Raw genomic sequence first — 25,660 nt, forward strand, 5'->3', positions numbered from 1 at the left:
AATAAATGAAAGAAAACACAAATATCTGTACGAACACATTCTTAACAAAATACAACAGAATTACTCATGTCAACTGTATTGCTGTTTTCTGTAATTTCTTTTATGGCTTAAGTTGCTGCTTCTCACCAGCTGCAATACTCAGGAGAACTGGCCCTGTACCTTAATAGGACAACAAAGTAGATCTGACCTTGTTGATGGGGGTTGGTCAGGAGGTTGTGCTTGTGTGTATCTTTCTCTGTCTTCTGTCTGTCTCTGTCTCTGTCTCTGTCTCTGTCTCTGTCTCTCTCTCTGTGTGTGTGTGTGTGTGTGTGTGTGTGTGTGTGTGTGTGTGTGTGATGGCCTGATGGCAGGAGGGCTGGAAAATAGCCACACTCCTTGCTGGCAGCTGCAGTGGGTGAGGTAGCAAAAGCAATGCTGGAGAGCTTGCCCTGTCGTGTTCATGAGGAAAAGCTGGCACTCTGCCCAACCCAGCTACCACCCAGGCCCAGAACTGGGGCTACAATTTGGCCATCCCCAACATCCACCTTGTATGGAAAAAGAACCAGCTAAAGAAACCCACCCTGACCCTGGAGCCCAGAACCAGGGAAAGAAATACATCCTAGATCTAGACCTGATCTAGTGAAAGAAACACTTTATCCTTGAACCCAGAAACAAAGAAACATGCTCTGACTCTAAAACTAGTGCCAAAGAAATTCACTTAATCCATAGAATCAGAGAAGTGAAAGAAATATGCCCAGGCCCTAGAATTAGAGCCAAAAAGCTTAGAAATCCAATAAAAGAAGTACAGTTTGGCTCTGTAATCAGAGCCATCTCTGCCCCTGACCAATGAATCTAACCAGTCCCTGAGCAGAAAACCTTGTCCCTGGAGAAACTCCACCCCTAAGGAATCTTATATAAACCACCTCCCTGTTTAGTTGTCAGCTGTTCTTTCCCACCCTGGTAGAGGCAGTCACACCTCTTGAATTTCTCCTTCCCAAATAAATCTCTTTCTCAAAACTCTTGGGTGTGAAGATCTTCATTTGCTGGGCAGAAAAGAGGAACCTTGCTAAGATGTCCTGTAGAGGACTGTCACCAAAAAAAACTTGCAGAGACTTGCCCTTAGGGAGCTGAGCAAGTCAGAGCAGAACAAAAGAACTGTGCTGAGAAGTCCCTTAGGGACTGAGCAAGGGAGAGCAGAAAAAGTAAAAACTTTTCTCTGGAGCTAGAGGAGATTGCTATGTTTCTGCAGGGGTTTCCCTTTTAGCAGAATTAAACAGAAGAAGCAACATCTTGGGCCAGAGAAGAAGCAGAGCTCTGCTGAGAAGCCCTCATAAGCGGAGGCTCAGCAAAGCTCAGCTGTAGCAGTTCTCCAGGAGAATAGCAGGATTGCTATATCTTGCTGGGAGACCATCCTTCACTACACCCCAACCCAAGGTATAGCTAGAGCTGTCCTAGCAGCTCAAGGTATAGCCTGACTCTCCAAGGATTCAAGATACATTTTCCTTTAGAGCTAAGCTGTTCCATTACAGCTCCAGCCACCACAGCTCTCCTAGCAGCTCAAGCTATAGCTTGACTCCATGAGATTTTCCAAGGGTCGGGGGTTCCAGAGGAATTTTTGTGGTATAGGAAATTTGCTGAACTTTCTCACCAGGAGTCAATGTCAAATAGAAATGTTTTTTGAGAGTATACCTGACTGAGTCCATGAAGAAAGCAAAGATTACCTGTCAGTTTACATAGTGTTGTTCAGCTGGGCAAAGATCCACGTTTGAGCAAAGGCTCTGTCTTCAGTGGGGTCACTGACCCAGATATAGTTTCAGCATCAGTCAGGGCTCAGATGTCATCATTGACCTGGATGGCAGCAGAGGCCTCTTACAATAGCATGGCCCCTCTATGTAGATTTATGTCTGTCTCTTCCATTCAATTCATGCCAGTAACATGCTCTCTTTATCATATTGAAGCACAATATGAAATCAGGAATGGTGAGACCTACAGCAGTTCTTTTATTGTTCAGGAATATTTTTGTTTTCCATTGCTTTTTGTATTTCCATATGAAACAGCAAGGGCAGTGGATCTCTGCATCTGCCTCCATCAGTCACTGGACAAAGGCTCTATGATGACAGCTATGTTATTTACTAGAGTGCTCACCAGAGTAGACCAGTCCAGGTACCCTGTGGACCACTTCCAGCAGAACAAGGTGGGGTCATCCTTGTGGATTCCTGAGAGCCTCCCCAGCACCCTGCCTCTTCCTATTCCCATGATGTCCTCATCTATCATGGTATCTTCCTCCCTGCCCTCCCACTCTGTCCCTGTTCCAAGTTAACCCTCCCATTTCCCTATGTTCTTATCCCCTACTCCTTGCCCTCTGCCACCCCCCAGGTCACTCATGTAGATCTCATCCACTTCTCCTTTGCAGGATCATCCATGTGTCCCTCCTAGGGTCTTTTCCTGTTAGCTAGCATCTCCAGAGTTGTGTGTTGCAGTCTGGCCATCCCTTCCCTCCCTTTTAGTATCTACTTATGAGTGAGTACATACTATGTTTGTCCTTCTGAGTCTGGGTTACCTCACTCAAGATGATATTTTCTAGATCCATCTATTTGCCTGCAAATTTCATGATATCATTGTTTTTTACTGCTGAGTAGTACTCCATTGTGTATATGTGCCACATTTTCTTTATCCATTCTTCAATTGAGGGGCATCTAGGTTGTTTCCAGGTTCTGGCTATTATGAATAAAGCTCATATGAACATGTGTCCTTGTGGTAAGATTGAGCATTCCTTAGGTATATGCCCAAGAGAGGTATAACTGGGTCTTGGGGAAGACTTATTCCCAATTTTCTGAGAAACCGCCATACTGATTTCCAGAGTGGTTGTACAAGTTTGCATTCCAACCAACAGTGGAGGAGTGTTCCCCTTGTTCCACATCTTCTCCATCATTAGCTGTCTTCAGTGTACTGTGGATCTGAATGAAATAAATGGCAGAAAAAAAGAGAGTCGCCTTCAAGAGTTCCGGGCTCTGCTCCCTGCTAATCAGGTATGAGCTCTTTTTATTTATTTACTTATTTATTTTTTTCATTTCTCTTTATTAAGAAATTTTCTACTCACTCCACATACTATCCACAGATTCCCCCCTCCTCCACCCCCAGCCCTCTTTCCCAAGCCACCCCACATCCCCCAAATCAAGGTCTCCCATGGGGAGTCAGCAAAGCCCAGCACACTGAGCCTAGCCAGGTCCAAGCCCCTTCCCACTGCAGGAAGGCTGTGCAAGATGTCACACCACAGGCACCAGATTCCACAAGCCTGCCCATAGACCAGGGACAGATCCCAATCCCCCTGCCTGGGTGCCCCCCAAACAGTTCGAGCCAATCAACTGTCTCCATATCCAGAGGGCCTAGTCCAGTCCCATGGGTATTCCACAGCCACCAGTCCACAGTTCATGGGCTTCTACTAGTGTGGCCAGTCATCTCTGCAAGTCCTCCCATTATGATCTCAACATCTCTTGCCTGCAGTATCTCTCCTCTCTCTCATCAATTGTATTTCTGGAGCTCAGACTGGTGCCTGGCCATGGATCTCTGTATCTGCCTCCATCAGTCACTGGACAAAGTCTCTATAACAGCTAGGTTATTTGCTAGGCTGGTCACCAGAGTAGACCGATCCAGGCCCCCTCTGGACTGCTACCAGCAGACCAAGGTGGGGTCAACCTTGTGGATTCCTGAGAGCCTCCCCAGCACCCTTCCTCCCTGCCCTCCCACTCTGTCCCTGTTCCAGCTTGACCCTCTCATTTCCCTATGTTCTCATGCCCCACTCCTCGCCCTCAGCAGTAACAAACAATGATATCATGAAATTTGCAAGCAAATGGATGGATCTAGAAAATGTATGAGCTCTTTACCTGTCATCCATACTGTAAAAATTAAGACAACTGACAAGTTAAGGAAAACAAGGAAAAGTGACTAGTGAACTCTGCCAAGACAGGGTAAGATGGTCTTCAAAAATACCTGCTTCTGAAAATGGTCTGTCAGCTATTCTAGGTCTGTAGACAAATTGGTTGCCCCAATGATGCTGAGAAACTTTAGGTGACTGTCCAGGCTGCCAGCTATCTCTGTCTATTCTCACAAGAATTTTGGAAATGGCTTGCTTGCATTTTTAGTTTTCTCCGGTTTTATTATGTTCCTTCTCTGGTCTTTGATGGAGTTGAAGACTAGATAGTTACAATTGCAGTCTTCTTGTGTCTTAGCTAGAACGTATGAGTACTAGAGTTAGAATCTTCACAACAGGACAGCTATTAGAGTAACTTCAGTAGTGTGCCATTTACCCGTGTTTTGGACATTTGGCATGTCTTTCTTGTTTAATGTTATTTGTGTTGGTTGGAATTCCATTTTTGTTTATGTCATTACCCTGTCTTTTTCCTGAACAATACTTAATAATCATTCTTATTGTATATTGTGTTCCCCAAAATATTGTGTACCCTTCTCTGGAGTCAGAGAACAGAACAGCTACTAGATATAAGGCCAGAAAATGGTGGCACACACGCCTTTAATCCTATCACTTGGGAGGCAGAGTTTAAAGCCACACTCAAAACTGCCAGACATGGTGACTCATGCCTTTAATCCTAGGAAGTGAGCCTTTAATCCCAGGAAGTGATAGCAGAAAGCAGAAAGGTATATAAGGCATGAGGACCAGGAATTAGGGCTGGTTAAGCTTTTAGGCTTTTGAGTAGCAGTTCAGCTGAGATCCATTTGGATGAGGACTCAGAGGCTTCCAGTCTGAGGGAACAGGATCAGCTGAGGAATTGGCGAGGTGAGGAAGCTGTGACTTGTTCTGCTTCTCTGATCTTCCAGCATTCACTCTAATACCTGGCCCTGGGTTTGATTTTGTTAACAAGAACTTTCAAGATTCGTGCTACAGTATATGGTTTGCATTAAGATTAGAACCTTTTCATTTAGACTAAATGGGCAAATGTAGCAGTATTTGCTGCATCCATGACCTTGGGCTATATGACCCAAAGGAGGCGATGTTTCCTGGCATTGTACTTGACCTCTTATAAGGAATTAGAGAAAGGTCACAGGCCCCTGGTGCTAGGGAAATTTCCATTAACCCACAATCCCAGATTAGACTACTAGTAATAGTAGTGATGGTACCTGAACTGGCTTACCCTGGTAATAATTCTGGTGAATACCCTAAGAGTTATCACAGAGACTTCGTTCAGTAGCTGATGGAAGTAGATACAGAGAATGACAACCAAGCATCTGGCTGAGCTCCAGGAGTCCTGTTTAAGGGTAGGAAGAGGGATTATGTGAGCAAAGGGGGTCAAGATCATGATGGGAAAATCTACAGAGACAACTGAACCAAGCTCAAAGGAACTCATGAACATTAGACCTACAGCTGTGGAACCTGCATGGGACCAGACTAGAACCTCTGCATACTGAGACAGTTGTGTAGCTGGGTCGGTTTGAGGGGCTCATGGCAGAGTGATCAGGGTCTATCCCTGGTGCATGAGCTGGCTTTCTGGATCACATTACCTAGGGCCAGACACTTTGCTCACCCTTGATGCACAGGGGATGGGCTTGGTCCTACCTCAACTGAATGTACCAGGCTTAGCTTGTCTCCCCATGGGAGAACTTACCCTGTTAGAAGAGCAGATGAGTGGTGGGGGCAAGGAGAGAAGGTGAGGAGAGTGGGAGCAACAGGAGGGATGAGAGGGGAATCTGTGGTTGCTATGTAAATTGAAAAAAATAAAAATTAAAAAAATAATCAATAGGTCCCACTTAGCACAAACAAAATCAAGATCAGACATGTATTATAAATAGACAGAAAACACTAGTAAATTAGCATGATTACTAAGTCTCCCTAACAAATGAAACACAGAAACACATAGTTTTAGAAAATTGGGAATCAACCTCCTTCAAGACCCAGCTATACCACTCTTGGGCATATATCCAAGGAATACTCAATCATACCACAAGAACACATGCCCAGCTATGTTCATAGCACCATTGTTTGTAATAGCCAGAACCTGGAAACAACCTAGATGTCCTTCAATTAAAGAATGGATAAATAAAATGTGGTACATATACATAATGGTGTACTATTCAGCAAATAAAAACAATGACATCATGAGTTTTGCAGGCAAATGGATGGATCTAGAAAAAATCAACCTGAGTGAGGCAACTCAGACTCAGAAAGACAAACATGGTATGTACTCAGTCATAGGTGGATACTAGATGTAAAGCAAAGGATGACCAGACTGCCATTCACAACTCCAGGGAGGCTAGCAAGTAAAGAGGACCCTAAGAAAGACACAGGGATTGCCAAATGACAGAGAAATGGAGGAGATCTACATAAGCAATCTGGACTTGAGGGGTGGGTAATGAAGGGCAAGGGTCGGGGGAAAGAGACCTTGGGGGAGTGGGAAGTCCCAGCTAAATCAGGAACAGAGAGGGAGAACAAGGAAAGAGATACCATGATAAAGGAAGACCCCATGGGAATAGGAAGAAGCAGAGTGCTAGAGAGGTCCCCAGGAATCCACAAAGATGCCTCCACTATAGACTACTGGCAATGCTTTACAGAAAGCCCAAACTGACTTACTCTGGTGATCAGATGGCCGATCACCCTGGCTGTCATGATAGAACTCTCATCCAGTGTCTGATGGAAGCAGATGCAGAGATTCATGGCCAAGCACCAGTTGGAGCTCCAGGAGTGAGTGCAATTGGTGAGAGAGAGGAGGGATTATATGAGCAAGAGATATTGAGACCATGATTGGAAAAAGCACAGGGACAAATAGCCAAACTAGTGGAAACACATGAACTATGAACCAGTAGCTGAGGGGCCCCCATGGAACTGGATCAGGCCCTCTGGATAAGTGAGACAGTGGACTAGATTGAACTATTTAGGAGGCCCGCAGACAGTGGGAACAGGACCTGTCCCTTAGTGTATGAGTTGGCTTTTTGGAACCTAGGGCCTATGCTGAGACACTTTGCTCAGCTTTGGTGAAGGGAGGAGCGGACTGGACCTGACTCAACTGAATCTACCAGGCTGAACTGAATCCCTAGGGGAGTCCTTGCTTTGGAGGAGGTGGGAATGGGCCTAGATTGGAGGAAGGCAGGTGTGGGTAGGAGGAGGGAGGACAGGGGAATCCATGGCTGAAATGTAAAGTTAATTTTTTATAAAGTAAAAAAAGAAACATAGGATCCCGCCACCCCCCATTCCCATCTTCTCCAGGGTAAAGACTCCCCTGGAGATTGAGTTCAACCTGGTAGATTCAGCTCAGGCAGATCCAGTCCCCTCATCCCAGGCTGAGCTAAGTGTCCCTGAATAAGCCCCAGGTTCCAAACAGCCAGCTCATGCAATAAGGACAGGTCCCAGTCCTACTGCCTGGATGCCTCCCAAACAGATCAAGCTAATCAACTGTCTCACTTATCCAGAGGGCCTGATCCAGTTGGGGGCTCCTCAGCTATTGGTTCATAGTTCATGTGTTTCCATTCATTTGGCTATTTGTCCTTGTGTTTTTCCAATCTTGGTCTCAACAATTCTCACTCATACAATCCCTCCTCTTTCTCATCAATTGGACTCCTGGAGCTCCACCTAGGGCCTGGCGGTGGATCTCAGCATCTGGTTCCCTCAGTCATTGGATGAGATTTCTAGCATGACAATTAGGATGTTTGGCCATCCTATCACCAGAGTAGGTAAGTTCGGGCTTTCTCTCACCCATTGCCAGTAGTCTATTGTGGAGGAATCTTTGTGGATTTCTGTGGACCTCTCTAGCACTTTGCTTCTTCCTATTCTCATGTGGTCTTCATTTATCATGGTCTCTTATTTTTTGTTCTCCCTCTATGTTCTTGATCCAGCTGGTATCTCCCACTCCCCAAAGCGCTCTTTCCCTTGAACCTTGCCCTTCATTACCCCACTCATGTCCAGGTTGTACATGTAGATCTCATCCATTTCTCTGTCATTGGGCAATCCCTCTGTCTTTCTTAGCGTCCTGTATTCTAGGTAGCCTCCCTGGAGTTGTGAGTAGCAGTCTAGTCATCTTTGTTTTACATTTAGTATTCTCCTATGAGTGAGTACATACCATGTTTGTATTTCTGAGTCTGGGTTACCTTACTCAGGATGATTTTTTCTAGACCTATCCATTTGCTTTCAAACCCCATGATGTCATTGTTTTTCTCTGCTGAGTAGTATTCCATTGTGTATATGTACCACATTTTATTTATCCATTCTTCAATTGAAGGGCATCTAGGTTGTTTCCAGGTTCTGGCTATTACAAACAATGCTGATATAAACATTGTTGAGCAAGTGCCCTTGTGGTATGATTGGGCATTCTTTGGGTATATGCCCAAGAGTGGAATAGCTGGGTCTTGGGGGAGATGGATTGCCAATTTTCTGAGATAGCGCCATATTGATTTCCAAAGTGGTTGTACAAGCTTGCATTCCCACTAGCAGTGGAGGAGAGTCGCGTAGCTCAGCATCCTCTTAACATAAGCTGTCTTCAGTGTTTTTGATCTTAGCCATTCTGATGGGTATAAGGTGGTATCTCAGAGTCGTTTCAATAAATGGTACTGGCATAACTGGATATCAATGTTTAGAATGCTGAAAATAGGTCCATATCTCTCACCGTGCACAAAACTTAAGTCCAAGTGGATCAAAGACCGCAACATAAATTCAGTTACTCTGAACCTGATAGAAGGGAAAGTAGGAAGTAGTCTTGAATGCATTGGCATAGGATATCACTTCCTATATATAACACCAGTAGCACAGACACTGAGAGAAACAATCAATCAATGGGACCTCTTGAAACTGAGAAGCATTTGTAGACCAAAGAATATGGTCAACATGGCAAAGCCACAGCCTACAGAATGGGAAAAGGTCTTCACCAACCCCACATCTGACAGAGGGCTGATATCCAGAATATATAAAGAACTCAGGAAATTAGACATCAAAATGCCAACAGTCCAATTAAGAAATGGTCTATAGAACTAAACAGAGAATTCTCAACAGAGGAAGGTCAAATGGCTGAAAGACATTTAAGGAATTGCTCAACATCCCTCATCATTAGGGAAATGCAAATCAGATAAACTATTTAAATAGACCAATAACCCCTAAGGAAATAGAAACAGTCATTAAAGTCTCCCAACAACAACAACAACAGCAACAACAAAAGTCCAGGACCAGATGGTTTCAGTGCAGAATCTACAAGATCTTCCAAGAAGAGATAATACCAATACTCTTTAAATTGTTCCACACAATAGAAACAGAAGGAACATTACCAAGGTCTTTCTACCAGGCTACAATTACCCTTATTCCCAAGCCAAAAAAAGATGCCACAAAGAAAGAGAACTACAGACCAATCTCCCTCATGAACATTGATGCAAAAATACTCAATAAAATATTGGCAAACAGACACCATGAACACCTCAAAACAAGTATCCACCATGATCAAGTAGGCTTCATCCCAGGGATGCAAGGGTGGTTCACCATACGAAAGTCTGTCAATGTAGTACACCATATAAACAAACTGAAAGAATAAAAAAACATGATCATCTCACTAGATGCTGAAAAGGCCTTTGACAAAATGCAACATTTACCATGGTATCTCTTTCCTTGTTCTCCCACTCAGTTCCTGATCCAGCTGGGACATCCTGCTCCTCTAAGTTCTCTTTCCCTGAAATCAGAGATACATCACCGTTACAATAGTCACAAATGATATAAAATACCTTGGTGTAACTCTAACTAAGCAAGTGAAGGACCTATATGACAAGAACTTTAAGTCCCTGAAGAAAGAAATTGAAGAAGATGTCAGAAAATGGAAAGATTTCCCATGCTGATGAATAGGTAGGATTAACATAGTAAAAATGACAATCTTACCAAAAGCAGTATACAGATTCAATGCAATCCTTATCAAAATGCCAACACAATTCTTCACAGACCTAGAAAGAACAATACTCAACTTCATATGGAAACATAAAAAACCCAGGATAGTCAAAAGAATCCTGTACAATAAAACAACCTCTGGAGGCATCATTATCCCTGACTTCAAGCTCTACCATAGAGCTACAGTAATAAAAACAGCTTGGTACTGGCATAAAAACCAACATGTGGAACAATGGAACCGAAATCAAGACCCTGATATTAATTCACACACCTATGAACATATGACTTTCGACAAAGAAGCCAAAATTGTACAGTGGAAAAAAAGAAAGCATCTTCAACAAATGGTGCTGGCATAACTGGATGTCAACATGTAGAAGACTGCAAATAGGTCCATATCTCTCACCGTGCACAAAACTTAAGTCCAAGTGGATCAAAGACCACAACATAAATCCAGTTACTCTGAACCTGACAGAAGAGAAAGTAGGAAGTAATTTTGAACGCATTGGCATCGGAGATCACTTCCTAAATATAACACTAGTAGCACTGACACTGAGAGAAACAATTAATCAATGAGACCTCTTGAAACTGAGAAGCTTTTGTAGGGCAAAGGACATGGTCAACAAAACAAAATGACAGCCTATAGAATGGGAAAAGATCTTCACCAACCGCACATCTGACAGAGGGCTGATATCCAGAATATATAAAGAACTCAAGAAATTAGACTTCAAAATAACCAACAGTCCAATTATTTCTCTTTTTCATTGGCTCCTGGTGAAAAAATTCAGCCAAGATCCTACATCACCCGAATTCCTCTGGAACACTCTCTCCAACCCTCAGAAAACCCTTAGCCTTGCATTTTTGGAGTTTAAATCCCCCACTTTTGCTATGATCCTGGCTTATCTCTCAGTCCAAGGATTAAGGAGAAAACCTATTTTGGCAGGAAATAAAGCTTATTTAATTTGACTCAAAATATTTTAGTCAAATTAATTAATATTAAGATGAATAAAAAGTCTTTATATTCTTTAAATTAATGTTAAAAGCAAACTTTCAATATCATTTGTTTAAGACTAACACTGTGGTTACTGTGATTAAATAGAAATTCATGAACCAGGCATGATGTGATAGTCTATGGCATTGATCAGAGTAGTCTGAAGGCAGAGACTGACTCAACTCTGTGAGTCTGAGGCTAACTTGGTCCATACAGTAACTTTTAAGAGAGCCAGACATGCAGAGTGGAAAGCTGTCAAAAATGAAAGAAAGATGTAGAAATGAAATCATGATTACCTCTTGAATTCCTGCTAAAACCTTTCAGATGCCAAAGCTTTAGAGAATGAACTAGTATTTCAGTGCTGTTCTGTCCTCTTTAAGAAAGTATCTGGGATGGGATGGAGTAATAGTTCAGCAGTAAAAGTTGCTGGATACCTTTCCAGAAGATTGGCATCCAATTTACTGCATTCATAGGGTACCTGACCACAGTTGGTAACTCCAGTTTACACTTATTCAGGGATCCAACAGCCTCTTCTGACCTCTGAGGGCACCATATGCTCATGGTGCACAGACCCACCTGTGTAACAGGGCCCAGACATTACCGGGCCGCACACCTAAGTACAGCTGTCTCCATGACAGAAGTACTATGCATGGTGTAAAACCCAGCATTTTTGGAAAAAAAAAAAAAAAACAGCAATCCCCTGTGATAACAAAAAGGAAGGCTTAATCCACCTAAGTCCACAGCTCTAGGAATACCTCTAAATGTTCAAACCTTGCTTGAAATACAGTAACATTTTGGCTTCTGTAGTGCCGCTTCTGGATAATTGTTCTTGTTAATTGAAGTTTGTGAACCCAGAGTATGGGTTTTGTGCTTAAAAGTTCACCCTAAGAATGGCCGTTTGCTGCACCAGAATCCAGAAGTTGTGAACACTGAGATCCCTGACAGAGAAAGGAAGACACCTCTTCCCAGATCATGTTAGTAGGAAGATTTAGTGTAAAACCCCGAAAAGAGGAAATAACAGCTGTGTAGTAATGGACGCCATCCCTATTTTATTTAAGATGAGCCACAGTAAGAAAAATACACTTGTGCTGGTTATTCTTGTTTCCAACTTAAAAAGACATGGAATTTACTAAAACCCTAAAATGGAGGGCACACAAGAGAGAAGTGTTTTCCTTCAGTTGAAGTAGTTAAGATCCAATTCAAGTACAGACTTTGGAGGTAAAAAGACACAAATATTTAATCTGGATCTCAAGGTCTGAAGACACACACCTTTAATCCAGATCTTAAAGCTGGAAGACACACCCTAAATTGGGCCACACCCTCTGCTGGAAGCATTTAAAAGGACATGGAAGCAGGAAGCTCTTGCTATTTGCCTGCTTGCCCTCACCTTGCAGCAAGTCCATCCCTTCCCTGGCATTAGAGAATGTTTAGAACTCTAGTATACACTGAAGACTAGTGGACACATTCAACCTCCTAGACTGAGTAAGTACTGGAATATTGGACTTTTCCTTCACAGCTAGCCAATGGGAGATTAGCAGTTCTGCAGACCTAAGTCATTCTAATAAATCCCCTTCCTTCATACACAGAGAGATTCCTTATATATGTTCTGTTACTCTAGAGAACCTAGTACAACATTGTTTGATATGAGTGCATAAAATTTTCCAAAATATTCAACAGCTGTGTTTAATTGTCAAAATCATTTACCTATTGCCCTAAGATTCAATCTAGACAAAAAATGGAGTTATGTAAGAAATCCTAGTAGCACACACTGACTTCTCTGAAATTAGTATTGAAATCTGTATAGAAAATATCTGAGATCCAAATTTCAAGCCGCGTCTAACAGAGAATACAGGAAAAACAAAAACATAACATCTAATTCATGTCTGTTATTGTGTCTCACAAGGTGAAGAGAAAACAATTGCTAGTTCTTCATTTTTGGATCCAGTTTAACCTTCAAACTACCCCCAGGAGAAATGGCAGGAGATGGGACAGTCCAAAGATGGGACCACACTCAAATCACCCTTCAGAATTTCTCTTACATGTGGACCATCAGCAACTTCCATTCTATTGTGGAGGAAAGGCTAGGAAGCCTTAGAAGCCCAACTTTTTCAATAGAAGCCAATGACAAATGGTGTTTGACAGTACACCCTAACGGACTCGATGAAGTAAGTGCAGATTACCTGTCAGTTAATCTAGTTTTGCTCAGCTGTCTAAAGAGTCATGTTTGGGCAAAGTTCCAGTTCTGGATCATAAGCGACAAAGGAGAGAAAAAGCAAACCAGGACGAGCCTAAAAGCTTTTAGGTTTGTGCCAGGCCTTGGTTACGGATTCAAAAAGTACATCCTATGAGATTTCCTCCTGTCCCATGCACCTCGTCTTCTCCCACAAGATCAGCTGAACCTCCTGTGCATGGTGAGTGTGGTCAAAGACTCCTTCAGCATCTCTGACCAGAACAGGAAGACAGGGATTCAAGTTCCAAGATGCACATTGGCAGATGAGCTAGGAGAGCTGTGGGAGAATTCCCGATTCACAGACTGCTGCCTGGTGGTAGCTGGCCAGGAATTTCAGGCTCCCAAGGCCATCTTAGCAGCTCGCTCTCCAGTTTTCAGAGCCATGTTTCAACATGACATGGAGGAGAGCAGAAAGAATCGTGTTGAGATCCCTGACCTGGAGCCACAAGTCTTCAAGGCAATGATGAACTTCATTTACACAGGAACAGCACCAGACCTGGACAGCATGGCAGATGCTCTGCTGGCAGCTGCTGACAAGTATGGCCTGAAGCGTTTGAAGGTCATGTGTGAGGATGCCCTCTGCAGGGACCTCTCTGAGGAGAATGCTGCCCACACTCTCTTCCTGGCTGACCTCCACAGCTCAGGGCAGCTGAAAACTCAGGCACTGGATTTCATTACAGCTCATGCTTCTGAGGTCTCTGAGACCTCAGGCTGGAAGGCAATGGTGGGCTCATATCCCCATTTAGTGGCTGAAGCACAATGTTACCTGGCTTTTGCTCATCTCCCTTACCTGAAGCCCCCTTTCAAATGCTTGAAGCAATCCTAGGACTTGGTCAGCTGTGACCTACAATTGTCTCCCTGAAGCAGCAGATGGTGTTGTTACCAATGACACCTGGCTAGACTATGGGATGTATGAAGCATTTCCAGTGAAACTAGGAAAAGTCAGCATGGTGGCTCAGGCTTTAATACAGCTGAAAATGAGGTGATTGTCAGGTTCAGGGAGGGGAAGTGCTGAGCTATGTTGTATACACTACCCTGTTACTGTACTGGTTTGATTTTTCTCTCCAATGCGTTGGGAACTGGAATACATTTTAGTTGCGGTCCCAAGCACATTACAACAGGGTTTCTTTGGAGCAACTTGTCTGTATTGGACTGAGCAGAAAATATTGTGAAGGACTCAGAAAGAAGAAAATAAACGTGACTATTTGGTTACAAGAGAAGGGGAAGAGAATTAAGGCATTTTTCTCCAAACTCAGTTTGTGGGACTGGAGAGATATCTCAGTTGGCTAAAGCAATTGTTGTTCTTGCACAGGACCCTTGTTCAGTCCTCTTCTTTTCTCCATGGGCACATCCCTCTCTGTAGACTGTACCTACCCAAATAAAATATCAAATGAATAAAAAATTTAAAATCAGCTTGTGGATTCCAGTGGTGTTTCTGTTTGAAGAATGCCATTTTAGTCCATCCAGCACTGCTCAGCTTTGGAAGTGTGTGCAGAAATCACACACACACACACACACACACACACACACACACACACAAACACACACACACAACACACACACACACACACACACACACACACACACACACACACCAACCCCCAGTTTGCTCATGTATCTCTCATCTATTTCTCTGTTTTTGTTGGGCAATCCTTGTGTGTTTTTTCTAGTTTATTGTTATTATTATTAATATTGTCTGATCAGACATGGAAGACAGTGCACGTACCTTGTCATTTTTTTTATTTTTTAAATTTATTTTATTTTACAATACCATTCAGCTCCACACAACAGCCACAGATTTCCCCACTCTCCCCCTTCCCGCCCCCCTTCCACTACCTCCAGATCAAGGCCACCCCAGAGGACCGAGACCGACCCGATAGACTCAATCCAGGCAGGTCCAGTCCCCTCCTTCCAGACTGAGCCACACATCCCTGCATAAGTCCCAGGTTTCAAACAGCCATCCCGTGCAGCGATCCCAGGACCCGGCACCACCGCCTAGATGCCCCCCAAACAGACCAACAGAATACAAGAGATGGAAGAGAGGATCTCTGGCATTTGAGGATACAGTAGAAGAAATAGATTCATCAGTCAAAGAAAACAATAAAGCCAACAAAGTCATGAACCAAAATGTCCAAGAAATTTGGGACACCATGAAAAGACCAAACCTACAAATTATAGGGATAGAAGAAGGTGAAGAATACCAACTCAAAGGCACAGAAAATATATTCAACAAAATCATAGAAGAAAACTTTCCCAACTTAAAGAAGGAAATGCCTATGAAGATACAAGAAGCCTATAGAACACCAAACAGACTAGACCCCCAAAAAAGTTCCCTCGACACATAATAATTAAACAACTAAATGTACAGAATAAAGAAAGAATATTAGCCGGGCGGTGGTGGCGCACGCCTTTAATCCCAGCACTCGGGAGGCAGAGGCAGGCAGATCTCTGTGAGTTCAAGGCCAGCTTGGGCTACTGAGTGAGTTCCAGGAAAGGCGCAAAGCTACACAAGAGAAACCTGTCTCGAAAAACCAAAAAAAAAAAAAAAAAAAAAAAAAGAAAGAAAGAAAGAATATTAAGAGCAGCAAAGGAAAAAGGCCAAGTGACCTATAAAGGCAAACCCATCAGAATAACACCAGATTTCTCAATGGAGGCTTTGAAAGCCAGAAGGACCTGGACAGATGTAATGCAGACACTAAGAGGACCGTGGATGTCAGCCAGACTAATATACCCAGCAAAACTTTCAATCATCATAGATGGAAGGAACAAGACATTCCAAGACAAAGTCAGGTTTAAACAATACTTATCCACAAACCCAGCCCTACAGAAAGCACTAGAAGGAAAATTCCAACCTAAGGAAGTCATATACACCCTCAAAAACACAGGCAATAGATAAAGCCACAGCAGTAAACCCCAAAGAAGAGAAGTACACACACGCTACAACAAAAAATAACAGGATGAACAATTACTGGTCATTAATATCCTTAATATCAATGGACTTAATTCACCTATAATAATACATAGGCTACAGAATGGATGCAAAAGCAGGACCCATCTTCTGCTGCATACAAGAAACACATCTCAAATTCAAAGACAGAAACTACCTAAGAATAAAAGGCTGGGAAAAGACTTTCCAATTAAATGGTCTTAAGAAACAAGCGGGGTAGCGATCCTGATATCCAACAAAATAGACTTCAAACTAAAATCAATCAAAAGAGATCAAGAAGGGTATTACATACTCATCACAGGAAAGATCCACCAAGATGAAGTTTCAATTCTGAACATTTATGCCCCAAACACAAGGGCATGCAAATATGTAAAGAAACATTACTAAAGCTTCAACCACATATAAAACCCCACACATTAATAGTGGGAGATCTCAACACCCCACTCTGTTCTTTCTTAGGGTCCTGTTTACTAGCCTCCCGGGAATTGTGAGCTGCAGTCTGGTTATCCTTTGTTTTACATCTAGTATTTACTTATGAGTGAGTACATACCATGTTTGTCTTTCTGAATCTGGGTTACCCACTCAGCATGATATTTTCTAATTCCATTGATTTGCCTGCAAACCTCAAGATGTCATTGTTTTTCTCTGCTGAGTAGTACTCCATTGTGTATATGTACCACATTTTCTTTATCCATTCTTCAGTTGAAGGGCATCTAGGTTTTTTTCAGGTCCTGGCTATTATAAATAATGATGCTATGGTCATAGGTGAGCATGTGTTCTTATGGTATGATTGAGTATTACTTGGGTATATGCCCAAGAGTGGTATAGCTGGGTCTTGAGGGAGGTTGATTCCCAATTTTCTAAGAAAACGTCATATTGATTTCCAAAGTGGGTGTGCAAGTTTGCATTCCCACCAACAGTGTAGGAGTGTTCCCCTTGCTCTACATTTTCTCCAACATATGCTGTCTTCAGTGTTTTTGATCTTAGTCTTTCTGAGGGGTGTAAGATTGTATCTCAGAGTTGTTTTGATTTGCATTTTCCTGATGATTAAGGATGTTGAGCAGTTCCTTAAATGTCTTTCAGACATTTGAGCTTCTTCTCTTGAGAACTCTGTTTTTGGATCCTGGGGCCTATGCTAGGCCACTTTGCTCAGCCTTGGTGTAGAGATGAGGGGACTGCACTGCCTTGGCTGTGTCTATCCAGCTGGGCTGACTCTGCAAGGGAGACCTTGCCTTGGAGGAGGTGGCAATGGGGCTGGATTGGGGGGAGACTTGGGGCTTGGAGAATGAAGGATGAGGGAATGCATGGCTGATATGTGAAATTAAATGAGTTATAAAATTATATATATATATAATATATATATATATATATATATATGAAACTAACAGTAACACATAAAAAAACATGCAAACACCCCCCCACAGACACAGAGACAAAAACAAACAGAGAGAAATACTCGACTTCATATGGAAAAGAACAGATACTCAACTTCATATGGAAAACAAGAAAACTTAGGATATCTAAAACAATCCTTTATAATAAAGCAGTTTCTGGAGGCATCACCATCCCTGACTTCATTCTCTGTTATATAGCTATAGTAATAAAAAAAAAAAAAAGCTTGGTTCTGGCATTAAAACTGAATTGAAGATCAATAACATTGGCTTCTGGTGAGAAAGTTCAGTCAACAAGCTACACTTGTTCCATTCCTGGAGTGAGAAACTATATTAAAAATCTTGTAATTGAGACCCAGGCAGGAGTCAGTTCCCCATTGAGAGAATTGCTCCCACTCTGCAGAAGCATGCTCATGGAAGCTCAGAACTTACAGGTAGAGCACATTTCTTACAAATGAGGGTTCTTGCAGGTATTGTCTACCTTCATTACAAGTGACATATTTGAGGGAAGGGGTTTTCTGCCAACCCTGGCCCTTAACACATACAGAAAAGTCACAGAGGCTACTAGTTAGCCATCTGCCAAAGGCTCCTAAATGAGGAACCAAAAATTCAGAGATCAAAACCAATTGATTGATTTATCCTGGATTGAGGGATGAGCAGCATCAGAGCCAGATTTCAGGAGAGCTAGGCTGGGAACTGCTGAGTTGATTGAATCACTGAAGGTATTTCCTAGTCCTCTAGGCTTAGTGAGTCAGCTTGTGGATTCCAGTGGTGTTTCTGTTTGAAGACGACCATTTTAGTTTATCCTGCTGTGCTCATCTGTGAAAGTTTGTGCAGTGTCTTCACTACACACACACACACACACACACACACACACACACACACACACACACAAACACACAATGAGACAATACCTAATGAAATTCTGTTACACTCAGATATTGGTGCTTAGTACAATGGACATCAGCTGGGATTTCTCCAACAGCTATTGAGAGCAGATACTGAGATCCACAGCCAAACATTAAGCAGAACTCAGTGAACCTCAAGGAAGAGGGGAAGGCAGATTGTAGGAAGCATCAAAGACACAGGGGGAACAGAACTCACAAAGTCAACTAAACAGGCTTCATAGGGGCTCAGAGACTGTAGAGGCAATCACAGAGCATGCATGTGTCTGCACTTAGTCCTTTGTGTACATGCTGTGGTTGTTTAGCTCATGGGATTTGTGGGAGTCCTAACAGGGGGAGTGTGGTGAGTGCTGACCTGTTTGTCTGATCTTGGGAACCTTTTCTCCCTTCTGGGTTGGTTCTCCAGTCTTGATATGAAGGTTTGTGCCTACTATTATTACATTTTGTTTTGTTGTGTTCAGTTGATAGCCCCCAAAGACCTGTGCTTTTCTGTAGGGAAATAGAGGAGTCGTACATCTCTGTGGAGTGGAGGAAGGGGAGACTGTGTTCAAATGGGAGTGTATGAGAGAAGAAAAAATAAAAACAAAAAAGGAAATAAAGAAAAATTGGACAGACATTTGGGGAAGAAATATTTGGACAGATCTGCAAATCAGCAAAGAATGTGAAAACCCCAGTCCCTTTAAATGTGGATGAAAGATACCTTTATCAGAGGAGGAGGTCAATAATCAAGTAGATAAGATGACCCACTCTGTGGACAGTCAGACTCGTTGATTAGTCATCCTCATTATTATCCAATGGGCCCATGTATAAAATAGCTATTGTATCTGAGATGGGGGTTATGCATGGATTGACAACATGGATATCCACTCATCAAGAGTGACCTGGTTACAGCTGCTGCTGAATGCCAGATCTGCCAACAACAGAGACCAACACAGAGCCCCAGTTATGTCACCATTCCCTGGTGACCAGAGAACAAGGTCATGAAGGATGAATACATTGGGCTACTTCCTTTGTGGAATGGACAACACTATGTCCATCATGAAGGAGATACTTATTCTAGTTATATATTTGCATTTCCTGCCTATAATGATTTTACCAAAACTATCATGCAGCGTCTAACAGATTGCCTTCTCAACTATCATGGTATTCCACACAGTATAGCATCTGACAAGGATACTAAATTCTCAGAGAGAGGTACAACTCTGGCCCACAATCATGCATTCCACTGGTTGTACCAGATTCACAGACTTATTGGAGCAGCTGTTAGGAACTTTTGAAGAGAAAGTTACAGAGCCAATGAAGTGGCAGCCACTTGGAGGGTTGTTGTAGGATTAGTCAGGAGGCAGGTTTCTCCATAGCCCAGATCCATGGGACCAGGCACCAGGGGGTAGAAAAGGGAATAGTAACACTCACTATCACCCCTGGCAATCTCTTGAGAAAAAATTTCTTCCTGTTTCCATGACCTTAAGTTCTTCTGGCCTGGAAGTTCTGATTCCACCATGATAGGTGGTGTGGGCAGTGCTCCTGTTTGGAGCCACACAAACAGATCATTGAACCAGAAGCACAGACTTCTCCCAAGCCACTTTGAGCTTCTGATATCCTTAATCCAACAGGCTGAGAAGGAAATAACAATGTCAGGTGGGGTGATTGATCAAGATAAACATCAGCCAATTGGATTGTTTCTCCACAATGGAGGTAAGAAAGATTATGGCTGTCAGGTAAGAAATCCTTTATAGCTCCTCATGGTGCCTCATTTTCCAATGATTAAAGAGGATGGGAAACTGTAACAGCCTAATCCAGGCAGATGACAAAAGGTGCAGACACACCAGAAATGAAGAAACATATCACAACTCCAGGAAAGGGGCCAAGATGGGTAGTGATATTCCCACTGAAGGAAAGAACACCAACCCAAACATTTTGAGTCAAATTAAAGAAGCTTTATTTTCTGCCATAATAGGTTTTCTCTCTAATCCCAGGTTTGAGAGGATTGCCAGGAAGATAGGAGATGTGGGGTTTTTATAATCCCAAAAATGCAAGGATAAGTGTTTTCCAACAGTTGGTTAGGTTCCAGAGGGATTTTGGTGACATAGGACCTTGACTGAACTTTCTCTTCAGGAGGCAATGACTAACAGAAATAGTGTTTGAGAGTATGCATGTCTGGTCGATGAAGAAACTGAAGATTACCTGTCAGTTTACTTACTGTTGCTCAGCTGTCCAAAGAGTCAAGTTTGGGCAAAGACCCTGAATGCACTGGGGCCACTGACACAGACATGGCCCTTAGCAGCAGTCCGGGCCTGGAGGTCTCCATACTCTTTTATTACTTTTATTATAGCTTTGAAGTACAATTTGGAATCAGGAATGGTGATGCTTACAGCAGTTCTTTTATTGTTTTGGAATGTTTTAGCTATCCAATGCTTTCTGTATTTCCATATGATGCTGAGGATGGTCTTTAAAGATATGGAAAGAATTGTTTTGAATTTTGGAGCAGATTGCTTTGAATCTGTAGATTGCTTTTTGTAGAATGGCCATTTTTAGATGTTAATATTACTAATTCATGAGCATCAGAGATCTTTCCATTTTCTGATATCTTCTTCAATTTCTTTGTCAAAGACTTGAAGTTTTTTTTTTAAGATTTATTTATTTATTATTTATATAGTATTGTGTCTGCATGTGTCCCTGCAGGCCAGAAGAAGGCACCAGATCTCACTACAGGTGGTTGCGAGCCACCATGTGGTTGCTGGGAATTGAAATCAGGACCTCTGGAAGAGCAATCAGTGCTCTTAACCACTGAGCCATCTCTCCAGCCCTGAAGTTTTTTTAATTTAATTTTATTTCACTTATTTTTTTCCATAACAGTTTATTTATTTCTTAAAATCAGGTCATTTTCAATTACATTGTGAGTTTGACATTTTTGATACCCTTCTCGAAAAAACTCCCCCAAATAACAAACAACAACAACAACAAACCAACAAAATATCCCCAGCTAATGTAAGTATATGCTGTAATCATTGTTTACAATGACCTTCCTGTATATAAACAATCCTCCTAAGCCAATCTCAAAGGTATCATGAGATGCAGGCATTAACCACCACACACAATGAAATACAGCTTTCAGGCTGATTTGGGTTCTTTCTCTTTCTGTTTTTGAATGGGAGTGTCTTTACATAGCCTTGGCTATCTTGGAACCCAATCTAAAGAGCAAGCTGGACTAAAAAATGCAGAGATCTGCCTACCTTAGCCTCCTAAGGGCTGAGATTAAATGCTTGACTCCCTTTTTTAATTCAATTTTTTATTGATTCTTTGTGGGTTTCACATCATACATCCAGGTCCATCCATCTCCCTGACCCATCGTAGCTGCCCTCCACCCTTGGAACCTCTCCCACAAAACAAAACAAAACAAAATTCAAAAGAGAAACCAAAAAATCAAAACAAAGAGAACCAAACTAACTAACATAACTAACATACAAAAATAAAGTCCCAGAGTGGAAGCTGTAGTGTGACACAGTGAGTCACACAGTATATCCTTTAGTCCATACATCTTAACTTGTAAGTGATCATTACAATGAGTCATTGTTCTGGTTTGAGGTCTCTGGCTTCTGCTATACTGTCAATACTGGGCCCTCAGTGAGACTCCTCTTGGATAACCTTCATTGTTGCCTTGTGTCATAGAGTTCCTGCATCTTTGAATCTGCAGTTCCAGCCCTTTCACATGCTCCAGCAATTCATACATGAGTTGTGTAAGCTGAAACTCTTGGGGTGGCAGGGTGCAGGTATCCTGACTGCTTGGGAAGTCTGGCTATACCTTGAGCTGCTAAGACAGCTGTGGTGGCTGGAACTGTAATGAAACAGCTCAGCTCTAAAGGAAAAGGTATTTTGAATGCTCATAGTGTCAAGCTATAGCTTGAGCTGCTAGGACAGCTGTGGTGACTGGAGCTGTAATGGAACAGCTCAGCTCTAAAGGAAAAGGTATCTTGAATCCTTGGAGAGTCAGGCTATACCTTGAGCTGCTAGGACAGCTCTAGCTATACCTTGGGTTGGGGTGTAGTGAAGGATGGTCTCCCAGCAAGATATAGCAATCCTGCTATTCTCCTGGAGAACTGCTACAGCTGAGCTTTGCTGAGCCTCCGCTTATGAGGGCTTCTCAGCAGAGCTCTGCTTCTTCTCTGGCCCAAGATGTTGCTTCTTCTGTTTAATTCTGCTAAAAGGGAAACCCCTGCAGAAACATAGCAATCTCCTCTAGCTCCAGAGAAAAGTTTTTACTTTTTCTGCTCTCCCTTGCTCAGTCCCCTAAGGGACTTCTCAGCACAGTTCTTTTGTTCTGCTCTGACTTGCTCAGCTCCCTAAGGGAAAGTCTCTGCAAGTTTTTTTGGTGACAGTCCTCTACAGGACATCTTAGCAAGGTTCCTCTTTTCTGCCCCAGCAAATGAAGATCTTCACACCCAAGAGTTTTGAGAAAGAGATTTATTTGGGAAGGAGAAATTCAAGAGTGTGGCTGCCTCTACCAGGGTGGGAAAGAACAGCTGACAACTAAACAGGGAGGTGGTTTATATAAGATTTCTTAGGGGTGGAGTTTCTCCAGGGACAAGGTTTTCTGCTCAGGGACTGGTTAGATTCATTGGTCAGGGGCAGAGATGGCTCTGATTACAGAGCCAAACTGTACTTCTTTTATTGGATTTCTAAGCTTTTTGGCTCTAATTCTAGGGCCTGGGCATATTTCTTTCACTTCTCTGATTCTATGGATTAAGTGAATTTCTTTGGCACTAGTTTCAGAGTCAGAGCATGTTTCTTTGTTTCTGGGTTCAAGGATAAAGTGTTTCTTTCACTAGATCAGGTCCTAGATCTAGGATGTATTTCTTTCCCTGGTTCTGGGCTCCAGGGTCAGGGTGGGTTTCTTTAGCTGGTTCTTTTTCCATACAAGGTGGATGTTGGGGTTGGCCAAATTGCAGCCCTGGTTCTGGGCCTGGGTGGTAGCTGGGTTGGGCAGTGTGCCAGCTTTTCCTCATGAACACGACAGGGCAAGCTCTCCAGCATTGCTTTTGCTACCTCACCCACTGCAGCTGCCAGCAAGGAGTGTGGTTATTTTCCAGCCCTCCTGCCATCAGGCCATCACACACACACACACACACACACACACACACACACACACACACACACACACACAGAGAAGAGAGAGAGAGAGAGAGAGACAGAGAGAGACAGAGACAGAGAGAGACAGAGACAGACAGAGAGACAGAGAAAGATACACACAAGCACAACCTCCTGACCAACCCCCATCAACAAGGTCAGATCTACTTTGTTGTCCTATTAAGGTGCAGGGCCAGTTCTCCTGAGTATTGCAGCTGGTGAGGAGCAGGAACTTAAGCCATAAAAGAAATTACAGAAAACAGCAATACAGTTGACATGAGTAATTCTGTTGTATTTTGTTAAGAATGTGTTCGTACAGATATTTGTGTTTTCTTTCATTTTATTTATCAAATGATATAACATCCAGTAAGAGATTACCAATGGCTACCATATTTAAATTTGAGATAATGAGAGAACATTCATTAAGAGACATCACCAACTATACTAAATTCATAATGCATTTGTGATTGTATGGGGGACAGTTATATTATGTTAGATGAAATTATAACCTGCTTAAATATATATTGCATTTGCAATTGTATGTGGGATAATTAAATTATGTTTAGGTGTAATTATGGTTTTTGCTTTCATCTGGAAATTAAGATGGATAAGGAGATATGATTGTGTGTGAAGTTGACAAGGTGTGAACTAGTAAAGGCTATTCTTGGTTGTCAACTTGACTATATCTGGAATTTTTTAAAATCTTAAAATGAAGCGCACACAAGAGGGATTTTTTGATTAATCTGAAGTAGGAAGAATCACTTCTAATCTGGATCTTGAGGTAAGGAAACATACTCCTTTATTCTGGGTCTTGATGGAAGAAGACACACTTTTAATTGGGCACCATCTTCTGCTTGGAACCTATAAAAAGATGAGGAAGAAAAGAGTTTGGTCTTTGCCTGCTTGCTCTTTCCAAGTGGCAAGTTTGCCTGCTAGCAGAGTCCACCCAGGTGGCTTTGAAACAACCACATTGGCTGCTACTTCTGGAAGTCACCTGTAGATCAAAGCTGAACATGTCCATGGATTGTTTCAGACTTTTCGGGGGGGGGGGTCCAAGAAGAGACCCTGTGCAGAAGCAAGGGAACTAACTGTATGCTTCAGCCATCAAGTTGGGGTATGAGCCCACCATTGTATTCCAGCCTGAGAACTCGGAGACATCAGAAGCATGAACTGTAGTGAAATATAGTGCCTGGGTTTTCAGCTGCTCTGCATTGTAATGGTTAGCCAGTATTAGAATGTGGGCAGCATTATCCACAGAGAGGTCCCTGCAGAGGGCGTGCTCAATCATGAACTTCAAATGCTCCAGATCATATTTGACAGCAGCTGCCAGTACAGCATCTACCATGTTGTGGAGCTCTGCTCCCTTCCCAGTGTAAATGAAGCCCATCATTGCCTTGACGACTTGTGGCTGATAAGATAAATAGGAAGATTGTTTAATCTACTTTTAAAAAGGAACTACTGTTTTAAATAGGTTAAGTAATGAAACTTTTTTTACCTGAATCTGTCAATTATTAATGGACTGGACATTGTTATTTATTAATGGAGTTTTTTCTCTGAATCTGTCAAATGTTAATGGACTCGACATTGTTAATGTAATTATTGACTATAACCTTCTTTTATTATATTAGACAAAAAGGGGGGAAATGTGGTGATATATTGTGTCCACCAATATATTGTGTATCCTAATAAACTTACCTGGGGTCAGAGTACAGAACAGCCACTAGATAGACACAGAAGCCAGAAAATGGTGGCACATACACCTTTAATCCTAGCATTCTGGAGGCAAGATCCATCTGGATCTCTGTGATTTCAAAGCTACACTGGAAACAGCCAGAAATGGTGACACATGCCTTTAATCCCAGGAAGTGATGGCAGGAAGCAGGAAGGTATATAAAGTGTGAGGACCAGGAACTAGAGCCTGATTAAGCTTTTAGGCTTTTAGCAACAGTTCAGCTGAGATTCATTCTGGATTAGGACTCAGATGCGTCCAGTCTGAGGAATCAGGATCAGCTGAGGAACTGGCAAGGTGAGATGGCTGTGGCTTGTTCTACTTTTCTGATCTTCAAGGATTCACCTCAAAAACTGGCACCTTTTTTTTTTTTTTTTTTTTTATTAATAAGACCTTCTAACAACTTGTGCTGCATGTGGCTCCTAGTCATGGATCTCAACCAGGTTTCTTTGGCTCTCCTCCATGTCATGTTCAAACATGGCTCTGAAAACTGGAGACAGCTGCA

The 25,660-nt window shown here is 42.5% G+C and overlaps 1 protein-coding gene across 1 annotated transcript; it reads left to right on the forward strand.

Annotated features, from left to right (window-relative positions):
* Positions 1 to 12,739: 12,739 nt before the first annotated feature.
* On the forward strand, positions 12,740 to 14,373 carry LOC114689305 (speckle-type POZ protein-like). The gene is given in 1 exon segment (XM_037201848.1): positions 12,740 to 14,373. A coding segment is annotated over 1 exon segment (1,083 nt). The 5' UTR covers positions 12,740 to 12,802; the 3' UTR covers positions 13,886 to 14,373.
* Positions 14,374 to 25,660: the final 11,287 nt, after the last annotated feature.

The sequence above is a fragment of the Peromyscus leucopus genome, unplaced genomic scaffold, assembly GCF_004664715.2.
Source record: "Peromyscus leucopus breed LL Stock unplaced genomic scaffold, UCI_PerLeu_2.1 scaffold_1649, whole genome shotgun sequence".
Classification (NCBI taxonomy): Eukaryota; Metazoa; Chordata; class Mammalia; order Rodentia; family Cricetidae; genus Peromyscus; species Peromyscus leucopus.